The sequence below is a fragment of the Anas platyrhynchos genome, chromosome 3 (genome assembly GCF_047663525.1).
Source record: "Anas platyrhynchos isolate ZD024472 breed Pekin duck chromosome 3, IASCAAS_PekinDuck_T2T, whole genome shotgun sequence".
Lineage (NCBI taxonomy): Eukaryota > Metazoa > Chordata > Aves > Anseriformes > Anatidae > Anas > Anas platyrhynchos.
In genome coordinates, this window is record NC_092589.1 from 63,189,361 (window position 1) to 63,214,456 (window position 25,096).

Sequence of the window (25,096 nt, forward strand, 5' to 3'; positions counted from 1 at the left end):
TGATGCAGCCCAAGAGACGAGGCTCAAAACTGACCTAGACTTCATTTACACAAATGAAACAAACCTGTTGTGTTATAATGGATGTCATTATGCTTTCCTCTGGTTTTATTCCTCTATTTACAATATAGGGTTACATAAAAGAGCATATGTATGCATATATATACACATATGCTTATAATATAGAAACACAGAATGGTTGAGGTGGGAAGGGACCTCTGGAGGCCATCTGGTCCAAATCACCTGAGCAAAGTGCCCAGGACCACATCCAGGCAGCTTTTGAAGATCTCCTAGGAGGGAAACTCCACAGCCTCTCTGGGCAACCCATGCCAGTGCTCAGTAAAGAAGTGTTTCCTGATGTTCAGCCCAAGCCTCCCATGTTTCAGTTTGTGCCCATTTCCTTCCTTCCCCTTTCTTTCTTCCCTCCCTCCCTCCCTCTCTCTCCATATCTACATATATATGTATATGCAGGTATAACTTACAAAACACAAGCATCTGTAGATCTGTGGATCCACAGATATCTAGATCTATATATCTAAACCTACTGTATATCTGTACCTATAGGTACATGTCTATACGTAAATACAGCTTACCTACTTGTTTATTTTGTGTCTGCAAGAAACATTTCTAAATTTGCACTAAATCCCCACTGAAGTATTGTAGAGCTGCGCACACAAATGCTGTTGAACAACAGATTAACGTATCAAAAGAAAAGACTATAAATAAATGTTTGCTGCTTCTTCAAATTGAGATACAGAAGTTCAAATCAAATCATTTAGTAATGCTGTGCATGTATTTCTATGCTTCAGATGGCCTGCTTACTTTCTGATGTTGGTTGCTGAGTAAATGCTGAATAAAGCGTTACATTTATTTAAAACTGAAATGATGTGTAACAAACCCATTTTCTGGTCCCTTTCTTTCGTTCCCTTAACAGCATCATTTGGGGACTCATTGACTTTGATGTTCCAGCAAAGTATTAGTCTTATAAAAAAAAAAGTTCATGCTACCCTCTGATACTCTTGATCTAATGAATTGTAGTTTGTTTCCTCCTAAAAAGCTCAATTCTTTCTGCCAGCATGTCTTATGGCCAGCATGCTTTATCTCTCACCTCTGCAATTGAGATTTCTAGTGGTGAAGATCCACATCTAGGGGTCTCCCCCTAAATCCTTTAAGAAAGAGCTCAGTGTCAGACCAGTGGTTTGTCCCCACACTCCTGATCATGGGATTTTAAGCACAGCAATTTCAACAGGGTAGAACAATCCTATGGTATACAACATGTGTTACAGTTGGACAGCAGGGCACCTACACTTCATGTTGCTGAACCACAACCACACGGCCTGGGTATCTTCGCTTTGTGATAAATAAACCAGTAACTACCACTATTCCCCTCCTCAAAGATAATGAAAATAGAAAGAAATGTGAAGGGATGGGTGGGATGGTGGTGGTGACTCAGGGAAGAAACAAAGGGAAATGTTATCCTGAGACTAGAGGAAGGGTAAAAGATGATGCAATGCTATTAATATCCATGCAGTCCTTTAAAGAGGTGGTGACAAGGAGGGTTTTAAAAGAACAGGGGAAGGAAGCATGGATATTGTGGGCAAGAAAAGGTTTATGGGACAGCATGAAAGTCAATTTGAAAACTGAGCAACTATATGAAGGTTAAACTCTGTGATGTAGATTGCCCAAACTGGAGTAAATGAGAGAGGCCAGTTATAAGAATGATAGACTGGTCTTAACAGATAAGGATCAGCCTTCCTTACACCAGATTTTAACGTTGCTAGCTGGACTGGAAAACAAAACAGAATCTGTGTTTTCCCTTATTAGTTTCAGGCTGACCGATGTTTGCAGCTTCAAAGTACACCGTTGAAAAATTAAGGCTATTTTTACATTCTCAATGACTTCCTGGAACAAATTTTTGGACAGCTTTCAGAGCATCTTTCATGCAATTTGAAGTACTCTGCAACACCATTTTGTACGTTATTTTTATAATGTCAAAATTACTGAATGTCATCTGCATCTCTTACATTGGATGTGGCTGAATCCATTAGACAACTGTTTTCCCATAATTAGACTTGAAATGTGATATATTACAGAATGAAGCTTGCTCAGAACAGCCTTTGGAAAGGCCCAAAATTTAAACAGCTAGATCAATACAGAATGATTCATAGAAGAGCTGCATATTGAGCAATGTTCCATAAGTAAGTACCAAGTAGCTTTATTTTCCAAGATTTCATTAAATATGAAAAACTACTATGTACACACATTTTTTTCCAGTCTGTTAAATATTTTAATTGAGGTATGGGCAAAAATTAGAATTTAGCAACAGCATTTTGTCTCTTTACTGAAAGATTTCTGACTATACACTCAAAGCTGAAGACAGAGAGGAAGCTAAGCATAGCTAACTTATGATCATAACTTCAGCATGTCAAGTCATGTTAAAATTGTTAAGTTCTTCGGTTGTTTGTTTGCATTTAAGAGTATTTTAAGAGTGTTGGTTACCAATTGGCAGAATTTTTTTTTTTTTTATAAAGAAGCTTTTTAGTTATCCTTGCTTTCTGTAATAGTACTGAGCATAACAAAGTACAAAGCCTCACAAGGCCCAATATGTAAGCCAACGAAGAAATTTAAACCAACCAATTCAGATGGTAAGATTTATCACAACCTCATCTATAAATCAAGAGAAGTAAGTACCAAGTGATAAAATAAATTACTTCAGAAATCACGTTATCCTTGGAATATATAGTCAAACACTGCACCAAGCACCACACTCTCAACTGCCTTACTGCTAAGACCCTTAACAGGGTCAGGAAGGATTGCGTTAGACTGACGAGTGACCCTAGCTATTGTCAGACAAGAGCTATTGACTCTTGAACAGCTCAGCAATAGTCAATCTCTGGTGGAAAAATACGGTGGTTAAACCAGGGTCAGTAACTACCTGATGTGCTTTTGTCTCCACGGTGTAAGAAAAAGAAAGACCTTGTTTCTCTGTATGAAAAGTGGCTATTTTTACTCCCCATCATCCCTAGAGTTTCTCCTCAAATTTTCATTCAGCTTTGCACTGTGCCAGCAGGCAAACCACAGTCAAGATGATTCCCAGTGTTTTTTCATGGTTACTTGGTTATGTATTGTTTAGGCTTTTCTATAGTGAGTTGTCACCATACATACCGTACCACTATCGCGTACCAGCAAGCTACATGGTTCTTTCAACCACATATGATCAATATGTGTGGGTTGTTCTCTTTCACCCCATTGTTACACAGAAGCATAGATTAAAACATGCTCATTCATAAGGCACAATCCAAGGAGCACCTGGACCAAGCAATCCCCACTTCGTGCACAGATGCCAATACGTAAGGTAGGCCTTACAAGACTAATATAGTAAGGAGGCTGAACGTGATAGACTAAAATAGAAACTTGGATCGGATTTCTTGATAAAACTCAGTTCTCCCAGGGGCTTTAAGTCGTCTCAGTACTTCCTAAATGTTTGTCACCATCACAAAAGTAGGTGAACTCACCTTCTTTTAAATCACAAAAACATACTGTATTGCTTCATTTTAATAAGGTGTTTATCACAGTGATTGTTGCTCTGTGTTTGGTAGTGCTCTACATAAAATGATGTGAATGAAAACCCAAAAGCATTTGCTGTCTTTGTTCTCAAAGGACCGTGGGACTCAACATTTTCAGCATTAAAGAACCAGCGTGGAGACCACTAAAAGGTATTTTAGAGGAATGAAGGTAATGAACACAGTGAACAGCACATCCAGTTCATTAAACTATCGAGCAGTGCTCAGCAGCCTTTACCAGATAATTGTCTGTGTTCAGACAACATCAGAGGGATGTTAACAATCAAAACCACTTCACAATAAATGAAAAAGGAGAAATTAATGTGTAGATTCAGAGCAATGCACATGGCTAGTTTGTTTCATGTATTTTACAGTTACAGTGACAATAAAAGTCATCATGAGGTTAAGGTGCAAAGATAAGAAACCATAACAAACTAAAGATATTTCAATCTCCCTAGTACATAAATAAATTTCTTCATTTTTACATCATATGACATGACTTAAGAAGCAAAATTCATTTATCTTAGCTTCAGCCATCTGGAACTGAAGTGAACCAAATTAACTGAATTAAACTATTTCTCTAGGCTCTCGCCCTAAAACAGATGCTAAATATTTTGGTTACATAATCTTTAAAGAAGTGCATAAACCCTCATCCTTGCCAAAACAGGCTGCTTCTCTCTTTGTGCTGACAGTCATGCACCTCTTCAGTAAACTGCAGTGGGGAACTGAATAGGTTAAAGTTACCTGGCAAAGGACAAATGGTTAATTTAACCACATCTGAATTCACTGTGTGGTGGCAGAAATCCCCAGCACAACAGGGATAAAGGCTGCTTTGGTACGGTGGCAATGCCAACTTATGCTTGCATAAAGCTGTAATGTATTTAGAGCAACTGATAGGCAGTGTGACTTGCTCTCCATTTCTCCGTCTAGTAGCAACTGTTAAGAAAACCAGTTTAGAGACATTAGAGTAAATGTCATTTTTAGAAAACAGTTAGAGGAAGTGACTACTAGTCTTCCTTCTGTAATTCTAATTAAAATATTTAATCCAAAAAATCAATATTTACTAAAAAAAAAGGGCTCAAAAGCAAACGAAATGGTTATCCACATAAACAGAAAGAGTAACTTGTTCGTGGAATGCAGGCTCCCTCTAATGGTCAGAGCATAAACTCCATCGTTCATTCACACAACCAACACTGCAAAGCCTATGGTTAAAAAAAGGAAACGGGATTCACCTACTCACTTTATCAGCTTCAAAAGAGCATTTTTAATGTAATTATAAAAATGAAAATTTAAGCTGAAGAATTTGTTATATTTCTCAAATTCACTTAGTATTTCAAATATTCCATAGTACAGAAAAGCACAAGAAATTATTTATTAAATCACTGTGTGCATAGCTTTTAGCTCAGGATTTCAATGAAGTCTTGGACAAAAATTGATTATAATACTTCTCAAACTTCTGACTTAACACTTTAGAACTAATTGTATTATTTCTGGTAGATAATTACAGGATGCTGTTAATGGATTGCTAAGGAATAAATAGCAAATCACAACAGAAGATCCATATTAACCCTGTTTTTCCTTAATTTTTGTCTCTGGCAAACTTGCATTTACATTGGTACTACCAGACATGCACTTACCATTATAATATTTTAATACTGATAATGTCTGGATGTGGTAAATTTCCATGTAAGTTATAGAACTAAGTGGTATCTTACAGAAAGCTGATTTGAACTTAATACATTTTCTCTTGTACCAATATTTTTCTTTCAACATCTTCACAGAAGACAAAGTAACAGGTTAAGTCAGAATTCACTTTAGAGTACAAGAGAAGCTATATATAACTTTGAAGTTGCAGAACAGTGATTCTGTAATAAACTAAAATTAGTTCTTGCCAAAAATCAAACCAACTACAGGAGCGATCTCTCTTTACTGCTCCACAGACAACAAAATGATTAATAACCTACAAGCAATATTGTATATTTTTTAATTTCTGTAAGCTTCAGTTTTAAAACTCCAGTTTTCCAGGGACACCAGTTGTATCTCAGACAAGCTGTACTAGAAGAGAGAATAAATTTTCAACAATTAGTTTATGTCAAACATATATAGCATCACAGCAGTAGGCTGTGAGCAGCACTAATCATACAGATCCTGGTAGCAGCAGCCCAGCAGCAAAGAGTTTCTGATATTGTCTCTGGCAGCTGTGCCCATAAAATCATGTACTCAGGATACAACCACAAAGCAGGAATGCTAGGCATATTTTTGACAGAACTAAGTGGTACATTTTTGCTGATGTGCTTCCTTACATTAGAATGTATTTATTATTTTAAGTACAGTCCAGAAAGTACTACATGGTATACAAGCAGAGCAGTGCACCAAAATATAATCTCTAATATACAAGGAAAACAACTGTAGATGAAATATGCGATCATTTTTATTGGACTCATTTTGCTGACAACATAAGCATTAAAAAACTCCGTTGTTGGACCTGTGCAACCTGTTCGATGAAGCATCCAATATATCCAAACCAGCAGAAGGTAATATCAGTCCCAGAAGTTAAAATAATAAAAAAAAAAATACCCATTCACTCTTTTCAATGGCTATGATATGAGCCAAAGGTCAACAACTATGACTGGAATACATTGCCTGTATTGGAGAGGGAAAGAGCATATTCCAAAAATAGGCCACGCTCAAACAAAAGAAATTCAAGCCAAGAAAATGTAGAAAAACATCAAAGAAAAAACATTCCTATTATAAATTCTGTCAATAAGCTGTGTCAGGATTTCTCTTTATATTTCAGATCTTGAAAGCATCGCTAAGACTTGAAAAACAACATCAAGATCACAAAATTCCAGCTAAACACAAACTCAGAAAATACGCGGAACATACTCAAATTTAATTCAAGACATCGTGTTCTGGACATTCTGAACTCAAAAACATGCAAGAGTACAACAGAGCACAGTTTTTGATAGTAGAGCACAATTTTATCACTTGTACATAACAGCTCACACAGGTGAGCCTAAGAATCAATCCAGATCAAACAAAATGCATGCCACAAGTAGATAAAAATGCTAAAAAAGAGAAAAAATATTTAAGTAATTGTAAACTGCAGTATGAAGGTTAGGAAATGAGATTTTTAATAACAAAGGGAGATGGGGGAGACAATGGTTCTAAGATTAGAGTCTAAAGCAGAAAGTGTGATGTCTAGAAATGATGGTTCAAAAGAATGCCAAGCTAAGAAAAGTGACATGAAAAACATACAGAGAAAACAACAAAAGAGGAACTAATACAGGAGGAGAAAAATCGAAGCTGGTATATCACAGAATCAAACGTGGATTTATGCTTCTTAAAGCCCTCTATAAGCTGTATAATCATGTCCAGGAGAAAAATGACAAGAAAATTCAGATTTTCCATAGTCAATAAGAAAGGCTGTGTTAGGTGTTTCCAAGGTGTTTCCACTTCAGAAAGAGAGAAGCAGAGCACTCACACTGTGATAAGACAATTCATACAAAAAAGTCATATACTATGTGCAGCATGAAGCTGAATGAACAAATGAACATTCACTAAAGTAAGAGCTTCCAAGTAGAAAGAGAATTAAAGCTTACCAGAATTTTTAAAACTCCACCAACTTATCTTCAAAGTGTTATAAAAATGATACACTAGAAATTCTTTCATAAGTACATGAAATTTGTACTATCAGATCTCTGGTTCCTTAGATTTAAAAGAAAACCATTAATATTTTCCTTTCATGCCATCTACAAAACCATAACGTTAAGTGGAGACAAATAATAATTTCATTTACTGTACTTGCAACTTTCTGTGCAAGTACTAAAAACTCTTCCTGACAGCCAAAAAAAAGGATGCCTCAGCTCTAGTCTCCATATGGTGTGTTACTATATTTTGAAAGTTCCACAATTTTTATTTTTATTTTTTTAAAGGCAAGACGATTCTTGCTGCTTGTGAAGGATCATGTAAAATGTCACTGTGTCTCAAGGAATTTAGTCTTTTTTTTCAGAAAGCAGTTATTTAGCACAATTGTGAACTCATACTTTTTTTTTTTTTAGTAGCTGTATGCTTAGTGTCTGTATAGTCAACCAGAAAAGGTTGGACAGTAAGGAAAGTGGGTTCATTACATTATTAGACGCTTTGCGATTTGCCTCATATGCAAGCCTATTGTTTTGTTACAACAATGTCAATACAAAATTACTGTTTGCTGTAAATGTTAGGGAAAGTTCATTAAGTTCTTTTCTGACAGTAAGTAGTTTTACTATATTGTGTAAGTGCTACAAAACTCAACCATGAAATATAACAGACGAAGAACCTGCAAACCAGGATTGCCTTTTTTCCAGCTCAGGAAAATTCTATGTGTAACAAGACACAGACTTCTCATTCAGTTTCTACTATGTCTCTACCTTGGTCTCTGATTCTCCATATTAATAGGTATAATATTTTATACAATCACAATCTGCCAGCCTAAAATTCCCTGAACTCCTGAACTCTGCCCATAGCATCTGATTTCATTTCATTCACGTCTAATGGCTCATCTAAAGGCAGAGGAAGGATGATTACAATGCATTTCCCTTCTTATCATACGTAGTTAGTTACTATTGGAAGTGCAAAATTGAAAAATACCTTTTTTATAATACATCTATCCTCCACTGACCACAAGAAGATCCTAATTTCCAATGGCATTTTTACTTTTTTCCTAATTTGTGGATGTGATGGAAAAAAATGTATACATTATTTAAATTTTGCAGGATTTTAAAAACATTCAGATCAACACTGTTATAATTCCATCTTTTCCAAAATACACCACCCATAGTAGGAGTTTTGGCCACTAGAGGACTGTCTGCTAATGCTTTGTAAAAACTGCTTGCAAAGTACATGTGCTGTAATTAGCCCTGTAAGTGCATCATTATGCTAAAGGAACTATATGTGTGATACATTTGGGAGATGGGGGGACCCTGATGACTCCCATTTGCCTCATCAGTTTTGAAAAGTTCACAGAAATTCTTTTGTTTCGTATTATTTACTATTCTAAATTGCACTACCTTGAAGTAACAAGCCCTTTCCTGCAAAGTACTCTGTGTGGGGTGCCTTCACTTATCAATTAAATTGCTTATCCTTGCCTGGCTACAAAGTAGTAAATGACAAACAGGGGTTACAGTCTTGTGAGCTACAGGATCAAAATTACTCTTGGCCACAGATTTGGTTCTGTGGTGTAATGGGCAGCACTCTGGACTTTGAATCCAGTGATCTGAGTTCAAGCCTCAGCAGAACCTATGGGGATGTTTCCCTTTGCCCAGGGAAGTGGTTCAGTCACCACCCCTGGAGGTCTTCTTTAAAAGACATTTAGACGCAGAACTTAGTGATATGGTTTAGTGGTGGGCTGCTCACTGTTAGGTCAGAGATTGGACTAGGTGATCTTGGAGGTTTCTTCCAACCTAGATGATTCTGTGATATAAGTGTATTAACAATTTTTTTATTTAACCAGGTTACTTATATTAAAAGTCTTTGCAATTCAGTCTTAATGAAGACATAGACTGAGAACATTTAGTGTGTCCATTTTCCTTCTACTGGTCTTTCCACTAATTTAACATGACTTTTGAAAGCTTTTTGAAAGCTTTTGAAACTTGTATAATCTTTGATATCCAGTGATTATAAACCTGAAAACTTTTTCCTGGCTTAAGTATCAACATAAAGCTGAAATTGCTTTCACAAAATATAGTCCACCTGTTATGAAATAATACCAGCACTTCCAAGAAAGCATCAAAAGAGATTCTGGAATCAGCAGCAATTGAGAAGTTACAGTTCTGTCAGCCAGTAAAGAAGTGTTAGGAAAGAATATGGTAAGTCATATCCATTTAACACTTTCAGCCATTTTACCATTGTCTTCTGGTAATGTTCAGCTCCTTACCCTGTTTCAGAATTAAATCTGGATGAAACATATGTCACTGTATAGGCCAACAAACTAAAAGACAGTCCTAAGGCAAGAAACACTTCATTCAGTTGTCAAAAGTAAGCACTGAAATAAGAAACATTTTTACTAAAGAGCAATGTTAAATGAAAACAGTAAGATACAGCTGTAGTTCTAATATAAGCAAAGGAAGTTCACCAATGAGTACCAATAGTTATACTTTACTAAGAAAATATAGGTTTGCTGAATTTGACTGTACCATGAGTTCATCCACTGGGAAGGACCTTCAACATTGAAAATCTGAAAAATTTTCAATGTTGAAGTTGAAATCTGACCTCATCTTCTACCAAATATTCTGATAAAAATCTGTTTAACTAGGCTATAATATATAGTAAATCACTTAGAACAATGTCTTTATTTCCTGTAGCCAGATGTTTAGCTGTCTGAGTCCAGCAACTTCAGTTATTTTAGAATTATTAATAATTCACTATAAATTCCCTAAAATCAAAAGTCAGTGACTAACAGAAACCATTCATCTCCTTTCATAAGAGGTACTGAAAGGGAACTCAGCTTCTACGTGAACTCTCACTGTTCAAAAAGCAGCGTACACACAGTGTTCTGTCACCTTTAAAAGAAAGGTAAAGACAAACTCAAAGACAAGGATGAGGAAGCGTATCTTCCAAATGACTGAAAAAATACTTGGTACATTAAATCCCTAAAATAATTATGGTATTATTTGACAACCAAAGCCTCTCTGGAACTGTAAGTACTGCTCAATTCCTACTATAATAAATATTAAAAATACTTCTCTGTCAAACATTGCTTAAAGTAAGAAGGCATCGCCCAATAACAACATAAGCAATTTAGTAAGCTGGAAAGCTCTCTCACACTCCTCTCTTCAAACTCTCTGCAAAATGTAAGTTAAAAAATACTAAACATTATGGAAATGCACGTCAGAAATTAACCTAGTGAACTGCTAGATAAAGCAGTGTATTAACGAAGACTTTCTCCATTTTTTCTCTGTACTGGACTGCATAAGATGTAGCGTGACAACAGTAGTCTTTGCTGTTCCGCAAAATGCCTGATATGGGTTATTGCACTATTAAAAAATGGTGTGACCTCACATTCCACAGAACACAAAAGATGATTCATCAATACTGAAAAACTCTTTAAAAGACTCTTTTCAAAGAATAGCTGGAATTACTGGGATAGTTTTAAAGGACACTGGTGAATTACAGACAGTACTGTTTACTGATAATTTTTCTTTAATATCTGTAAACAACATAATTTAAGTACAGCCTTGTACACAGATAAAAAAACTCCACTGGACCTTGGTTTGATCTAAATACTGTCTACTGTTACTCAGCTGATATTTATATGCCTTTTAATTTATATATTCCTACTGACTTGAGAACTACATTTTGGATGCATTTTACCTGACTGGCAAATGAAGCAGCCTTAGCTCCACTGCTAAGACAGAACTGAGAGTTAGTGCACATGCAGGTGCAAATACATCACAGAATCATAGAATCACAGTCTGGTTTGGGTTGGAAGGGACCTTAAAGACCACTCAGTTCTGATTCCCCTCCCATGGGCAGGGACACCTTCCACTAGACCAGGTTGCCCAAAGCCCCATCCAGCCTGGCCTTGAGCACTTCCAGGGATGGGGAAGCCACAGCTTCTCTGGATGACCTGTTCTCACACTTTGTACCACCCTCAGAGTAAAGAATTTCTTCCTAATATCTAATCTAAATCTATCCTTTTTAGTTTAAAGACATTACTCCTTGTCCTACCATTACAATCCCTGACAAAGAGTCCCTCCTGTAGGCCCCCTTTAGGCACTGGAAGGCCACTGTAATGTCTCCCCTGGGCCTTTTCATCTTTAGGCTGAGCAACCCCAACTCTCTGAGCCTGTCTTCACAATGTGTAAGAAATAACTTTTTTTACCTGCTATTTCTGTAAGTACAGCTGTATGATCATTTTCTGTCAACTTCACAAATCCAACTTCATTTTTGAAATGATCAATTCCTTGAAAAGACAAGTCCACAGTTTTTCCTTTTAGGAGATCTTCTACAAAATCCTTGCTGTCTGAAAGAGCATCAACTGCTCTGTCAAGAAGAAAGAAAACATCTGTGTGAAAGTCAAATATTAATGTTTACATTTCTATTAATTCTTCTATACATAAGTCTCAGAAAGCTCTATTAGTATTGATTTATTAGCTACTCAGGTACTTTTGCACTACTCCCTATCAATGCAGTCAGTACTATTCTCATCATTTTATAATGGTAAACTGGTTCATATGCCCTGTTGTAAAAACATGGAAACTACAAGGCAGACTTAGCAGCAAGTACAATTCCTTGAAAGAATTTATCTCAATTCTCAATGTGACTAGATAATAAGATGACAATATTTCTATTACTCTGTGCATCCCATTTAAGTAAGACTCTAATTCAGAAGCATTTGGTTTTCCATTCTGAAAGTAGCCTCCTTTTGTTCTTCTCCTGACATTGCAATGGGACACTCTAAGATGCTACTTCATTCAAACCTGCTACAGAATATTACTTATTACTGTAAACAGAGGTTAGTGACATTTTATATGTAATATATATATATATAATGATAAAATTAGATGGAATTAGATGGAAATTACTATTAAGCTCATTGAGAGCTATCAGGAAAAGACATACTATCTAAATTAATGCTTACTTTCTTTAAGGGAGAAGTAGGGCGCACATATAATATACATGTAACTTAAGAAACTGTAGCAAGCCTGGTAACCTGTTAATAATCATTTTAATTAGCCCCATTAAGTACATGTACTTGTTTTGAAATGATTCATGAGAAAAAAAATGTATATATATTCTTAGCGTCTTCTAAAATTCTCTTGCATGCTCCAAGTTTTTAGTTCTACTCAGTGAAACTAAATTTGAACAGCTCACTAAACTAATGTTGACTTTATCAACGCTAGATGGCAGTAACAGGTTAAAAAAATTTTGAGAGTTTATTTTATTCTCTCTACAGCAACTGGATGAAAGCCATCACCATAATTTCTGAAATCTATTTTTTAAGCCTGTACACATACAAACAGCTCTACTCACTTTTCCATTATGTTTAACAAGACAGAGTCTTGATGGGAACCATACAGTTAATTGAAATCAAGACCAGGTTAAGAAAGCATCTCTGATTGATATAGTTCTCCTGTGTTTTTTCTTACGACTTTAAGCTACAAACTGGAAGTATTTTAGCTCCTGTATGATCACTTTCAGCAACAATGCTATTACTTGTTCCTTGGCAAAGGTGTTTCTTTTTAAGCATTATCTCTGCCACCTTCATCACCTTAAGACAAGATTGTTCTAAGTGCCCTCCATGTCTGCTATACTTCAAGGCTTTTTAAAAACACCATCTAATACTGATTATACCTGTCAGATTATTTCACAGATTATTGTTTCTGTATTTATTTACTGACACAAACCTGAAAATCATTCCAAAACAGATACAGATATTACTAATAAACAGTATCAAAGACTTCAGTGGGCTTTTAAGTACTAAATCATGCCCTAAAATCCCTCTCTGGACTTTCTACATCTGAGAACTGGTACACAGACAGCCATGGAAAGCTCTGGTCCCCAGCTGAATACAGACTTGTATTTCCATACTGTAGGGTGTGCTGCAGAACTCACTGACCAGCCCAATTCCAGTTGATGAGGTCTATGAAAGGTCAACTCAAACAGAGCAGTGTGTTTTCAGTTTAGCACTGTTGTCACTAAAGATTTAGTTCTACTTTTTTTTTTAATAATCTTTAAATACACTAAATTATTTTTAAAAAATTGTTGTCATCTCTATTGAGAATATTTTGTATTTTTCTTTTCCATCTATCGTTTTATAACAACTGACAATTGCTTTGTAAGAATAAAGCACAAAGGACAAACGTTTCCGCTGAATTCAACAGCAATGAACACAACAGTGGTATTTTCTTCTTATTCCATACCAAATAGTACTTACAATGCCAAACAGTAATTACACTCAGTGCAACTACCCCACAAACATAACAAAAGAGCTTACATGCATTTTGCTCCAAACTGGAAAAATAATAATAAAAAAAAGGCAGTATATTCTCAGTGTATACAAACAAGGGTTACAGAAGCAGTGCTTCTCGTTTTCTATACTGTTCTAATGTAAACATTATAGCGTTTGTTTGGTGTAATTCTTTTCAGGAATTTCTGAACTGTTAGTTTAGAATTCAATAGCTTTCATATTTATAATAAAAAGGTTAGATTCACAGTATTTGACAAGTTACAAAAGGAACTTTAAGCTATAGTCTGTTAATGAAGGCACTTACTGTGAAGGCTGGTATCCTAATTTCCAATACCAGATCCCAAGTATGCTACGAATGCATTTGACATTAAAGTAAATAGATAAAAGACATGCTGTTAGCATGGACTACAACTGCTTTGCTTGAAGGGAGTGCTGTCATGACTCTTTTTTGCTTGTTTTCTTTATGTTATTTTAAACCTCACATTCTTGATTTCATACAGTCTTATAAAAACAGTTGTAACGTGTCCTCATGAAGGCTAGCCTACAGCCCATGAGTTAGAAAATTCCCATGCAAATTGTAGGTCTGGATTCCCTTAGAAGGAGAAACCTAAAATGCAGATCTTCTATTTCCAAGGCAAAAGCTGTATGTACTAAAACATCATATAAAGAGCTTTGTGCTGAACTGAGTATTATGTTTAGAACATTCTTATCATGTGTTTGGACTTCAAATAGCGTTCAACTCATTTCATTTCTATACAGACAGAAGTACTATTGTGCATATAGAGCAGAAAAACTGTAGATATCTATGTAACTTAACACATCCAAACTTTCGGATCTGTGAACTCTTAGATGTCTAGTTCACTAGTTGCCCTTTGTTTGAGAGACTACTGTCATCTGAAATTACACACAGGTTCTTCTGCTAGTCTGGATCTTGATTTAATTCCATTAATGTAGTATCGAAAATTGGTGATGCAAGGAAAAGAAAATTCAAGTTTTAACTCTTCAAGTACTTACAGAATATTAAGCAGAAAACATCAGTTATGAGAAAAATAAGAATTCCATATAATAGAAATGCAACCTAGAATACCTGAGGATAGCTGAGCTAGACACCTGTAGTAGGCACCTGGCCAGGAAAGGGGTGAATCCCTGGGGAAGCTGCTGCTGACTAGAAGACAGCTCCTGCATGCCTGGACTGTGGAGTTCTGCTGGGAGAGGCAGAGAAGAACTCCATAAGTAAGTGCCCAGGTGGCAGCTGAACAGAGAGAGCTGCAAAGGATGTTGCTGAGAATACTGAACTTGGCAATATTCATTTTGATACAGAATTCGTGACTCCAGTCATGAGGAGGCATACTTGCCTTTGAGGTATCCTCTCATACTGCCTTCTTCAGAAGTTCATACTTAAAACCCTTAAAAAAAAAAGTGCTCGCACAGTTGGTGATTGTTCTCTCTGATTTTCAGGTGCTACCAAAGTTCACTCATCAACCAGAGAAGGAGGAAGCTTGTGTGCCAACTCCAGGAGACAAAAGAACGTGGAGAGGAGAGGGAGCCCAGCAAATCTAGAATCCTTTGCTCTCATTTCAATTCCCTGCTTCCAGCTGTCTGTGTCTCTCCCTTCAGAGCAGTGTTGGAGGAAGAAGCCAACAGATTTGTAACCTCACAGAAGAGGTGACAGCATAGATCCCTCAAGGATTCAATATTACAACGTTCAAGGAAACATGTGAAAAACAAGCTGGGCAATTGATTTAGATACATTGATATCATTATTTTTAGGTGTGATAAATGTTTTCAGCCAAAATACCTTCTACTAATTGTTCTTACATTCCACCTTGGATTCTGGCTTTCCTATGAGCAATCTGTACTTCAGTAGCAAAACCTTCTGGGGGAAAAATTATTCAATGCACACACTTTATACACATCATTTTTTAACTGTGTGACCAAAACCCAAGCAATGTCTCACTGTACTTGTTCATTATTGGATCTATGTAATTCAGTATATGGACTGCACATCTTCTAATACTGCAGAGAAAACCACTACGATATATAGATGATGGAAGTCCCCTGAAAGAACTCATCTTGGGTACATGAAAAAGCAACGCTTTTCTTCCACAAAATTACAATATAAGGACTTTTGATTCATCACTAATTCTCTTCAAAATTGATACATAAGCAATGGAGGATTCCCAGATGTCTGTATAATGCCAGCAGGCCATTTATCAGCATTTTAATTAACACTGCTACAGGTACCCAAGTGTTTGTCATCTCCATCCTGCAATTACAATGTACACATACAGAGAGACATGACATATGTAGGCTACTGGGCACCGCATCTCAATAGCAACTGCCAGGAAAGTCTGTGTGAAGTAGGACTATGAAACACAAAGGATGTTTTCAAGTCAATCGTACAGCTAGACACACAAACTATTATTCTAAAGGTTCATAAATGATAGCTGTATGGACTTAAAAGTCTGAATTTCTTCATATTAACCATGGAGCTTGTACTTTAAAGTAGGCTTGTCAGAGAGCTATACAGCATGTGATAAACAGTAAAAGCCATCCAAAAACTTCATTTTTTATAAAGCAAATAGTCACATTTGACACTTATACATGGTATCATCACATAACACATAGCCCTTTCCATGACTGTTAGGACTTTTATATGAGCAAAAACTCAGCTATTTCACTGAAGCAATATAAAAATTATACTTTTGATAAGGCCTAATGAACTCTCTTTTAAAAATGTACTTATAGTTTGAGTATAACAAATTCATTTAGAGGCATTAAAAGCCAACTGCATGAGGCATTACCTTGCAGCTAAGGCTTATTTCATTGAAGTCTTTCAATGAAAGTTACTAATTTGGCCTATAGTATCTGCTGAGCTACAAAATTCTGAAAGCTCCTCTGTTGATCTGTTCAATGTCCCCTACAACAAAACATTGTTTTGAAATAACTACTTTAGCAAACATGAGATGTGTGCATGCAAGTTCAGCACACAGTTATGAAAAATGTAAGGAAGCAAAACGAGTACTTTGAGCAGAACTTATGACATACCATAAATTAGGAAAATGGCTGATATTAAGATTAGCACCTTAAGAACAACATGAATTAAATGCTCAGTAGCCCCAGTAATTTAGGGATGACAAAAAACAAGCATCAATTACCCCTCCTAGTCTTTTTTACTAACTCCTCCAACAAAACTACTTTTATACATTTAACACCAAAATACCTACATGCCAATTTCTTCTTCACCAGATAAATGCATCACCAACATGGTGACGTGCAGTGAGGCACAGCGAACCATTGCTTTGGAAAGCCTATGATCCTTTTGTATTATTGCATCTTGGACGGCCCGAATACCGTCAGTAATCTGGAAAGACAGACAGGCACAGAAACAGCAGTTAGCAATTACTGCATCCCATAATGCAAGTGAACAAGAAAGTGCACAAACTGAAGTCAAATGTTTATGTAGGAATCATCCTAGCAGAAGCAAGTTTTATCCTCTGATAAAGCTGTGCTAATTGGCCTGAGTAAACTCATAGTGGGTACAAATGCAGTGATTAACAAGTAGCAGGACATTTCCCATCACATCTTAACAGGAGCTAGGTTCCATAAAATGACAAATTCCCGGAACAGATTAAAATCATCCAATTTTACACTGTCAGTAGTCCAGATCAGAGGCTTCTTTAGAGAGCTTCTCTACTGTCTGCTAAACATGTATACTGCTATGTGCAGACAAGTGTCTGAAAAGATAAAGGGGTCTTTACAGTATCAGGCAAAAAAGGAACAGGCAAATAGTCAGTAAGCTATTTGTGGAGATTTACAATTCTGATTATACTGTCCAAAAGATTGTATAAGTTATATAATCTCTTCAAACGTTTTAATGAATCTCTGTAATACCTATACAGTTCTAACACCACCAGTCTTTTTCTATAAAAGTGTTTAGTTCACATTTTTCTTCAATCAAATTTAGTTGTATAGTTATATATGCTTTACAAATTGTATTCAACTTGCTTACTGTGCCTGCAATTATGATATTTGTATTAATTTTTTTAAAAAACTTCAAGAATGCAGAGTATGTTAGTAGAAATTAAATCCAGTAACCTTGACCACATGACAAAATGAGTTATTTCTAAATGATGGTAAGCAAAGATATTACAGACAAATCAGCTTTGGGGTATATAGTGTGAAAGAAGCATGTAGAAAACTTGAATCTGATTTTTATTTGAAACCCATTGGTGAATGCTTAATGAATATACTGTATATATTAATTGTTATAACAAGCACAAGTAGCTGTTAGGCTAAAAAAAAAAAGAAAAGCTTCAATTTAGTTACTCTTCTAATGATAATTAACACACAAATTTCCATAAAAAGTACACTATAATGGGAGTGGTCAGTACTTCTGTGACCCACGTCCTTATGATGAGGTTTGCCATGCAAGAGTTTTACCTAATATATCTAGTAGCATTTTATTTATTTATTTAAGGTAAAGCACCATATAAATAAAAACTAGTTAGAGCTGAAGAGGACCAACTCCAGGAAGGGTGGAGAGGAGGAAACGAAACTCACTTGCCAGAAGTAATATGGCATCTACAGCTCAGACATGTCTTTAGTAGTGTGAGACACATGAAGAAAATTGCACCAGCACTCCGATTATAACTCTTGTTATAATATAAGACCATTTCCTTCATAGTCAGAACTTATCATAAATACGTGATGCTTCTATTGTAGTCTCAGATGCAGGAGAAACTTAACCCGTGTTTACACAACAAACTGGTAAACACAATCCCTGATAGCTACAGTGTATCGACTGCATAATTATTTAAGTTTATAAACTAAAGCAAATGCAGTTACCCCAGTAAAGAAAAAAAAATGAAATGCTCTATCATAACAATTACAGTTTCATTCCATTTTCAACTATTTTTGACTACTCTTTCTAAATTTAATTTGTACCTGAGAGCTGGCAAAGAAAAAAAAAAGATATGTGTAAGTATACACGCCCTTCGGAATACATTAAACAGGTTTGGAGCTGTGTTATCACAGTGATAAAACCATATCATAGCTCAAAAAAGATCAGCGTTACTCAGCATTCAGTTACTCAGACAACACTCCACTTTCCCTCACCCATACAGTTCCCTTCAGTAGTACTTCCAAATCCCTTCCTACTCATTTCCTAAACTCCCTGCACTACCCCCAGGTCCCTCCTATAGCTCAGTTTTAGCTCGGGCAAGAAAGAACACATGCTGTGGCTGATTTTCAGTTATCGGGGGTTGACTGCCTAAAAAATATGCATATTTTTATTCATCATCTGTCAGATCTCAAAAAACAGGTAATTGCCATACTCACACTGCAGCCTGTAACACACGCACGTTCTTTCAAGGCTCTCTTTTCACCACCACAAATTCCACAAAACACCGTAGAAAATGAGTACCTCTGACAGGCTAAAACCTAATGAATAACACACCTTTGGAAGAAGATTAATTCCAAAGATGGACAGTTAGCAGGTCCAGAGACAAGCTGTTGTTGAACCCAGCAGAGAAATGAGTTGCCTTCTTGAAAATAGCAAAATAGAAGAACGAGTGATCGTGTTCTCTGGCTGGAGCAACAACATTCTGCATGATAGATGTTGAGGTTGTACAGAGAGAAGGGATAAAAGAACTTTTCAAATCCATTTTTGTGAATTCAGCAATTTGTTTTTAGTGTGTTTTCCCAGAACTCACATGATCAAAATGTAACACAACAGCTAGAGCTTAGCCATGCTGTCACGACTTCAGACTGATGCTGTTCTCTTCAGTAAATCGAATGTGCATTTAACAGCTGAGAGCACTGAATTTTAATCAAGCTAGCCAGGACTCTTCCTGAATCTCAGTAATACCTAGTTATAGCCCATGCATGAATGAAAACTTTATATTGTTTTTACTTGCTATTTACATTACCTTATGAAATTTTATGTTAAATTTCAACTGCTGTCATGCTGACAACAACTTCATCTAATCCGAGACTTCCTAACTTCCATATCCATTTCCAAAAAGAAATGGCTGAGGGCAGATCATACTCAATAATTCTCCTCTCAGATTATTTATAAAATTTCCCCCTAAATAAGGACTCAAATAGTAATTTCAAGGTATCCTCTCCCATTCCCTGGGATATGTTATTCTGAAGAGTAATAAAATAATGATTCTGCTTACTGCAAGAACACTACTGGGAAGTGAATACTGTGAGCTTTAAAAGATTTAACAGATTAATTGAAATTATAATCAAGACTGGAAGAGCCCGAAAGACTAACCTGCCAAGTGATAACATTCAACTATTCTTACAGAACTAATAAAACGTTAAATATAAATCCCAAATTAATGGAATACCTCATTTTACTTCTTAAGATTTGGAACATGATTAAAATGAAAGCAAGGAAAATGTTTAATTTTCAACAGGAACAGTTCATTAAGTGTTCCAGAAATATTCCTTACTACAAAATGTTTCTCTGTGTAAAGGTTAAAAGCCTATATAAAACATGAAGAAAGAGTACTAATGCCTAAAACACTTCACCGGAGTAAAATTAGATCCTCACAAAGGAAAGACCCCTCCTTCCTAACTGAAATGCTACTAGTAATTACCAGATCCCCTCTGGCTATCAAGAAGCCAGGTGTCTTAAGTCTACATTTTGGCTAATGTTGCCTATACAAATTCCAACGTGTATTTTCTACTTTCATAACAACTCTACATCTGAGGCAAGTATAAACAAAACTTTTTAGCAAAGTCTTGGAATTCCCAAAATGCTCTGAGATTTAGAGTTGTTTCTTTACCTTTGTAAACAATACAGGGCATATAAAAATGAAGTTTAGTTAAGATTTTTTCTACTCAGCCAGCAATTCAACATAACAATTGTGAGCAGCAGTTCTCAAAGATCAGATTATGTAACCTTTGCATTAATTGTTGCTGTTAAATGATGGAAGAGACAGGAAGAAACGCCATTTCAGACCAAGATGGCATAAAAGATATTTGTGTCAGGCTATTCCTGATCTATTCTGAAGACGAAGAATAGAGCCTCTGCAATCTCTTCTTCACACAATGCTTTTTGAAGCATCGAAGACTGCATCGTAACATTCAAATCTAGATTATATCATTTTAATTTCAGATTATCTCAATCTTTGACTTTCTCTGAAAACAGTACAGATGTAGAATGAGTTAAAGATCATCTGAAAGATATAGCTTCTGATATTAAAATATAAATCTAAAATTGGAAATGGTGGTAAACTGTTGTTTTTAACTTTTTAAACATAATACACCTACTTTCCTTGCTGAAGACACACAATACCAAAGTTGTATCAGACACATCCCACAGCACATAAAAACATCATCTTTGTTCACTGCTAGGTTAAATGAGACAACATATGCCAACTATAGGAAAATACATGTTCTTTAAAAGTCCACTGCACTTCTTGAATCCATTTGAACAGCTTGTCACTAAAACAACAGCTTGTTTGAATTTTAAATAAGAATATCTATTTTACTGGAAACTTTTTAAACTACAAAATGCCTTGTTAAAACAACAACAGACCCAAATTTAAATTCTTACCTATAAGGAGAGCTAAAAATAATGCAGAGTTTTTCCCTATTAAATGAAATGTCTCTTTTCCTTATTTTAAATGAAACACCAAATACGCAATACTGGAAAAGTGCAAAGTGGAACTTTAAGCCAGCTTCAATCAAAACAGTATGAAATCCATTCAACTGAATAAAAAGATAAATATAAACCTCTCTTCTTACAAACACATGTAGCTGTTTAAGTAATTCTGGTTATACCAAATTACTATCATAAAGAACATCACCTCTGGATTAGTAATTGGAATAGAAATGAAATAATTTGGCTGATACTGTTTTTTCTTTTTCTTATTTCTCTCACTGCCTTCTGGAATTTCCTTTCCAGTAGTCCTCTTTCTTTTCTTTTCCTTATTTACTTCGGAGGTGGCATGCACTGAAAAGAAAAAAAGATTTAAAAAAATCAGCATACAGACAAATTGGAACGAAGATACAAATAACATCATGCCTACAGGAGCTGCCTTCAGTCAACTGACTGAAGCATCTGATCTGCCCATGCGCTGAACTGTCTGATTGCGATCCTATTCCAACCTGAATTAACACAGTCACCCAGGTGGAGTATCATACTTGAAATAAAAGCCTGTATCTCCAAGCAGGGGTCATCAACTGCTAACACAGCTTCCCAGCTACTCCCATGTTTTGTCAGCTCACTGCAGTGGGCTTGGCCTGCAACTGTCCACACATGAAAATGGACATGACTTCAAAACAAGGTAATACACAAGAATACAAAAGGAAAAGGTTGCAGTAGACTAGGACTGGCCAACCTACAGTTCATAGAACAAACCCTGCCCAGAAGAAAATTTAATCCAAACAAGACCTACTGTCTGGCTCCTTTCCCAAAGGCTCCTTCCAACAGGAAGTGCATGTCCTCAGTTCTCTCTGTACCATAAATCACTTCCCTCCCAGCTTATTTCCTCAAGACTTTGCAGACCCTCTCCCACCACATGGGGGTATACACATCCATAAGGTGACCAGACTGCAGTCATCCACCGTCCACTGACAGGTGCACTTATTTATAGCCATGTGCTGGGAACACAGGTGTTGGAAGACAGCTCTTCCAACCATCAGCTGGAAGCCATCAATTGAAAAGTTCATATGTAGTAATGCAAACAGACATAAAAGATGTATTTATTCTGCAACTAAATCTTGAAACGGATCATAAAATAGTACATTTTTAATACGCTCATGTACCTACAGGATTGCCTACCAACAACAGATACACCAGGCTTGATACTGCTTGCAGGAACTCCACCACCCTGCGCACAGAGCCCACCCGTGAGCTCCAACAAGCAGAACCAAGAAGCGCATGTGGAACAGAAACACAATTTCTGTTTAGATTTACTTACGAGCAAATTCATCTTCAATATCTGTGTTGGCAAACGGCATTTCTGCCATCAGAGAGTCTACTGATTCAGCAGATGGACATGGCTTTTTTCTCTGTTGTGTTGCTTTTTTAATCTCGGCAAAGATTTTCTTCTTTTCCTGTACATTTTCCAGCCCATCTGTAATATATTTTAAGACACTGGGTCTGAGTTTTCAATACAAACAGCCAAGTGGCATTATACACAAGCAATATACAATTTATAAATTTCTCTATTTACCAGCATTTCCTTGTCAACATATCAGCAAAAGGACTTCAACACTCAATGTGGAATAGCATAAAAAGTGAATTTAGCTTTCTATGTTTAATAACTTGTTCTTGTTCAGTACTGAGTAAATGCAATTACGTGCAAAGAGAACAGTTATGACCAAGTATAAAACAGTAAGCCTTTACGTATCATGTAAAGTTCACTCTAGATAACAGCAATGGCATATGAAATTGAATGCAGATGAAGACTGGCAAATGACTTGCAGTGTAAACACACTGCAAATGAGGCATGGAGGAGCACAAAGGGAATCCTACAGTTCCACATAAAACAAAGAACTCTCAGCTGACTACATCATGCAAGAATGAGATGATTATTCTATTCCTGCACCTCCCACACAGCATTAACATGTTATAGACAGCAACAATTTCAACCTGTTCTAGAAACTAACGGCATTTAAGAAGGAATCACTACAAATCTAAATTCATCTTGCATGTATAAACATGAATCTCAGAGAAATACCACGATGACAGAAGGAACTCCACTAAAAAGTTTTCAAAAAGGCCTTTATCCCCCCAAGAGTACTAATTATGCACAGTCATTTCCCTATACTTGCTTCATATTTCTTCATCAGTAAATGCTAATAGCTGTGTACTAAGCTATACCGTAAGAAGTTAAAAATCAAAATCTCCTCTAGCAACAGCAAATGTGCACGTAACCAAACATCCAGCAATATTCTTCTGGGACAAGTCCACAATGGGATTACTGTAGTGGAAGAAGCCTTATGTCAGAATTGCAGTTTATCCCAGGACAGCTCATTACTACAGACAACACGCTTTCAAAGCTCCTCTTGTGACCAGTGCAGATAGTCCAAATCTGGCCCAAGGGGGAAATTTGGCAGCAGAAGTGTGTATTATTTTCTTGTGCCATGCAAAGCTGCACTATCTGTGTAAAATCAATGGTACAGACCCAGCCTGGGCTATTAGAGCCCTATAGAGTGGGGTTTGTTTTTTTGTGTGCGTGTATCACTCTATGCTAGGGATGATAAGTCAAAGAACAAGTTGGTTCAATGCTAATTCACTCCAGCCTGAAGTAGGGAGGCATAAATCACGCCGTGGTTGTGATCTGACACCTAACTTTGCGCCAGAGGCTGAGTAAAAAGAAGCAAGCTATTTAGACTGGTTGTTTGTACCCCCTGTAGACACTACAAACTATGTGCCACAACGAGATGTTAAAGCAATCATAAATTTATTACTTAACATATAAAGTGTACACAGCAGAGGTTATTGCTGGTGATCCACCAGCACACAGAAAACAACGTATTATCCTTCAAAGAGATCACGAACTGAAGGAAAAGACAAAAATCCATGAAACTGACAACCAGGGCAGAGGAGTTATCAAGATCCCTGGCACAACACGCTGAAGACAGCAGCGACAGACTCCAAGAAGTGTGTTCTGGTCACTAAAACAAGGGGAAAACAGAACTTTTCGGGATTCCTGACTTGATGCAGGTCATCTGAGACCTAGGCAACCCAAGAAGTAGGAGCGCCTTGATCACCAAGCTACTGCAGGATAAACTCTTTTTTAATTGCACTTTTAACGATATCGCCTGGGTTTTATAAACGAGCAGGAACCTGCATGATCCTACAGATGTCTTTAAGTGGTTCCTGATCTGTTCCAGCAGGAAACAGAGAATAACGATCAGGAAGACCCCCCTAGCTCGCACAGGGAAGCACGCCCAGCGGGGCGCCCTAAGGCACGTTTCATTACTTCCCACCCGCACCCCGGAGCCCGGGGGGATCAGGCCCGGAGCTCCCCTGGAGCCCCCGGTCCCGTTACAGGGACGGTGCCGGGGAGCCGAGCCCAGCCCAGCCCAGCCCGGCCGCCTCCCTCCCTCCCCGCCTCCCTCCGGCCGCCTCCTCACCGTGCTCCCGGGGGGGGGACCCGCCGGGGGGGCCCCCGCCGCCCCCCGCTGCCGCCGCCGCCGGGCGCAGCGCCATGGGCCGCGGCGGGGCCAGGAGGGCGCGGGGCCGCAGCGCGGGGCGCAGCGCGGGGAGCAGGCGGCGCAGCAGCCGCTGCATGCCCGGCGGGGCCGGCCGGGAGCCCCGCTGCGAGACGGCCGGGGCACGGGGCACGGCGCTGCCCCAGGACTACAGCCCCCGGCGTGCCCCGCGCACGGCGCCCCGCGTGCGGCATGGCGGGAGGGGCGGGGTGGGCCGCCATGGCGGTGCTCCCGCCCCCGATGCTGTCCCGCCCAGGGGGCGGCCCCCATGGCGGTGCTGAGTCCCCGCTCGAGTTTTGAGTGTGTGTTCTGCCCTGTGGTCTGCCTGCAGCTTGAACTCTGTGATGTGCTGTTGTCCAGCTGCCCTGTACGCAGTGAAGGCATCCAGATAGCGTGTCCTGACACG

General features: G+C 37.6%; 1 protein-coding gene and 1 non-coding gene across 6 annotated transcripts in view; one reads left to right on the plus strand and one right to left on the minus strand.

Moving 5' to 3' along the window:
• Nucleotides 1-24,856, minus strand: part of AKAP7 (A-kinase anchoring protein 7) — an 87,491-nt gene extending 62,635 nt beyond the window's left edge. For 3 of the 5 annotated variants that reach the window (XR_011808374.1, XR_011808375.1, XM_027454511.3), the window contains exons 1-5: nt 24,613-24,849; nt 22,449-22,604; nt 21,333-21,478; nt 16,737-16,873; nt 11,422-11,582 (exon numbers count right to left, since the gene is read on the minus strand). Coding sequence is in view for 3 of the 5 variants with exons in the window: in XM_027454511.3 (XP_027310312.3) it covers nt 11,422-11,582; nt 16,737-16,873; nt 21,333-21,478; nt 22,449-22,604; nt 24,613-24,769 (757 nt within the window). In the remaining 2 variants the exon portion in view is untranslated. Of the gene's footprint in view, nt 1-11,421; nt 11,583-16,736; nt 16,874-21,332; nt 21,479-22,448; nt 22,605-24,612 lie in introns of all 5 variants that reach the window. The other 2 variants (XM_072036004.1, XM_072036005.1) reach the window with 2 other exon arrangements.
• On the plus strand, nt 8,768-8,839 carry TRNAQ-UUG (transfer RNA glutamine (anticodon UUG)). Its single transcript has one exon. It is a non-coding gene; the product is annotated as a tRNA-Gln (tRNA).
• Nucleotides 24,857-25,096: the final 240 nt, after the last annotated feature.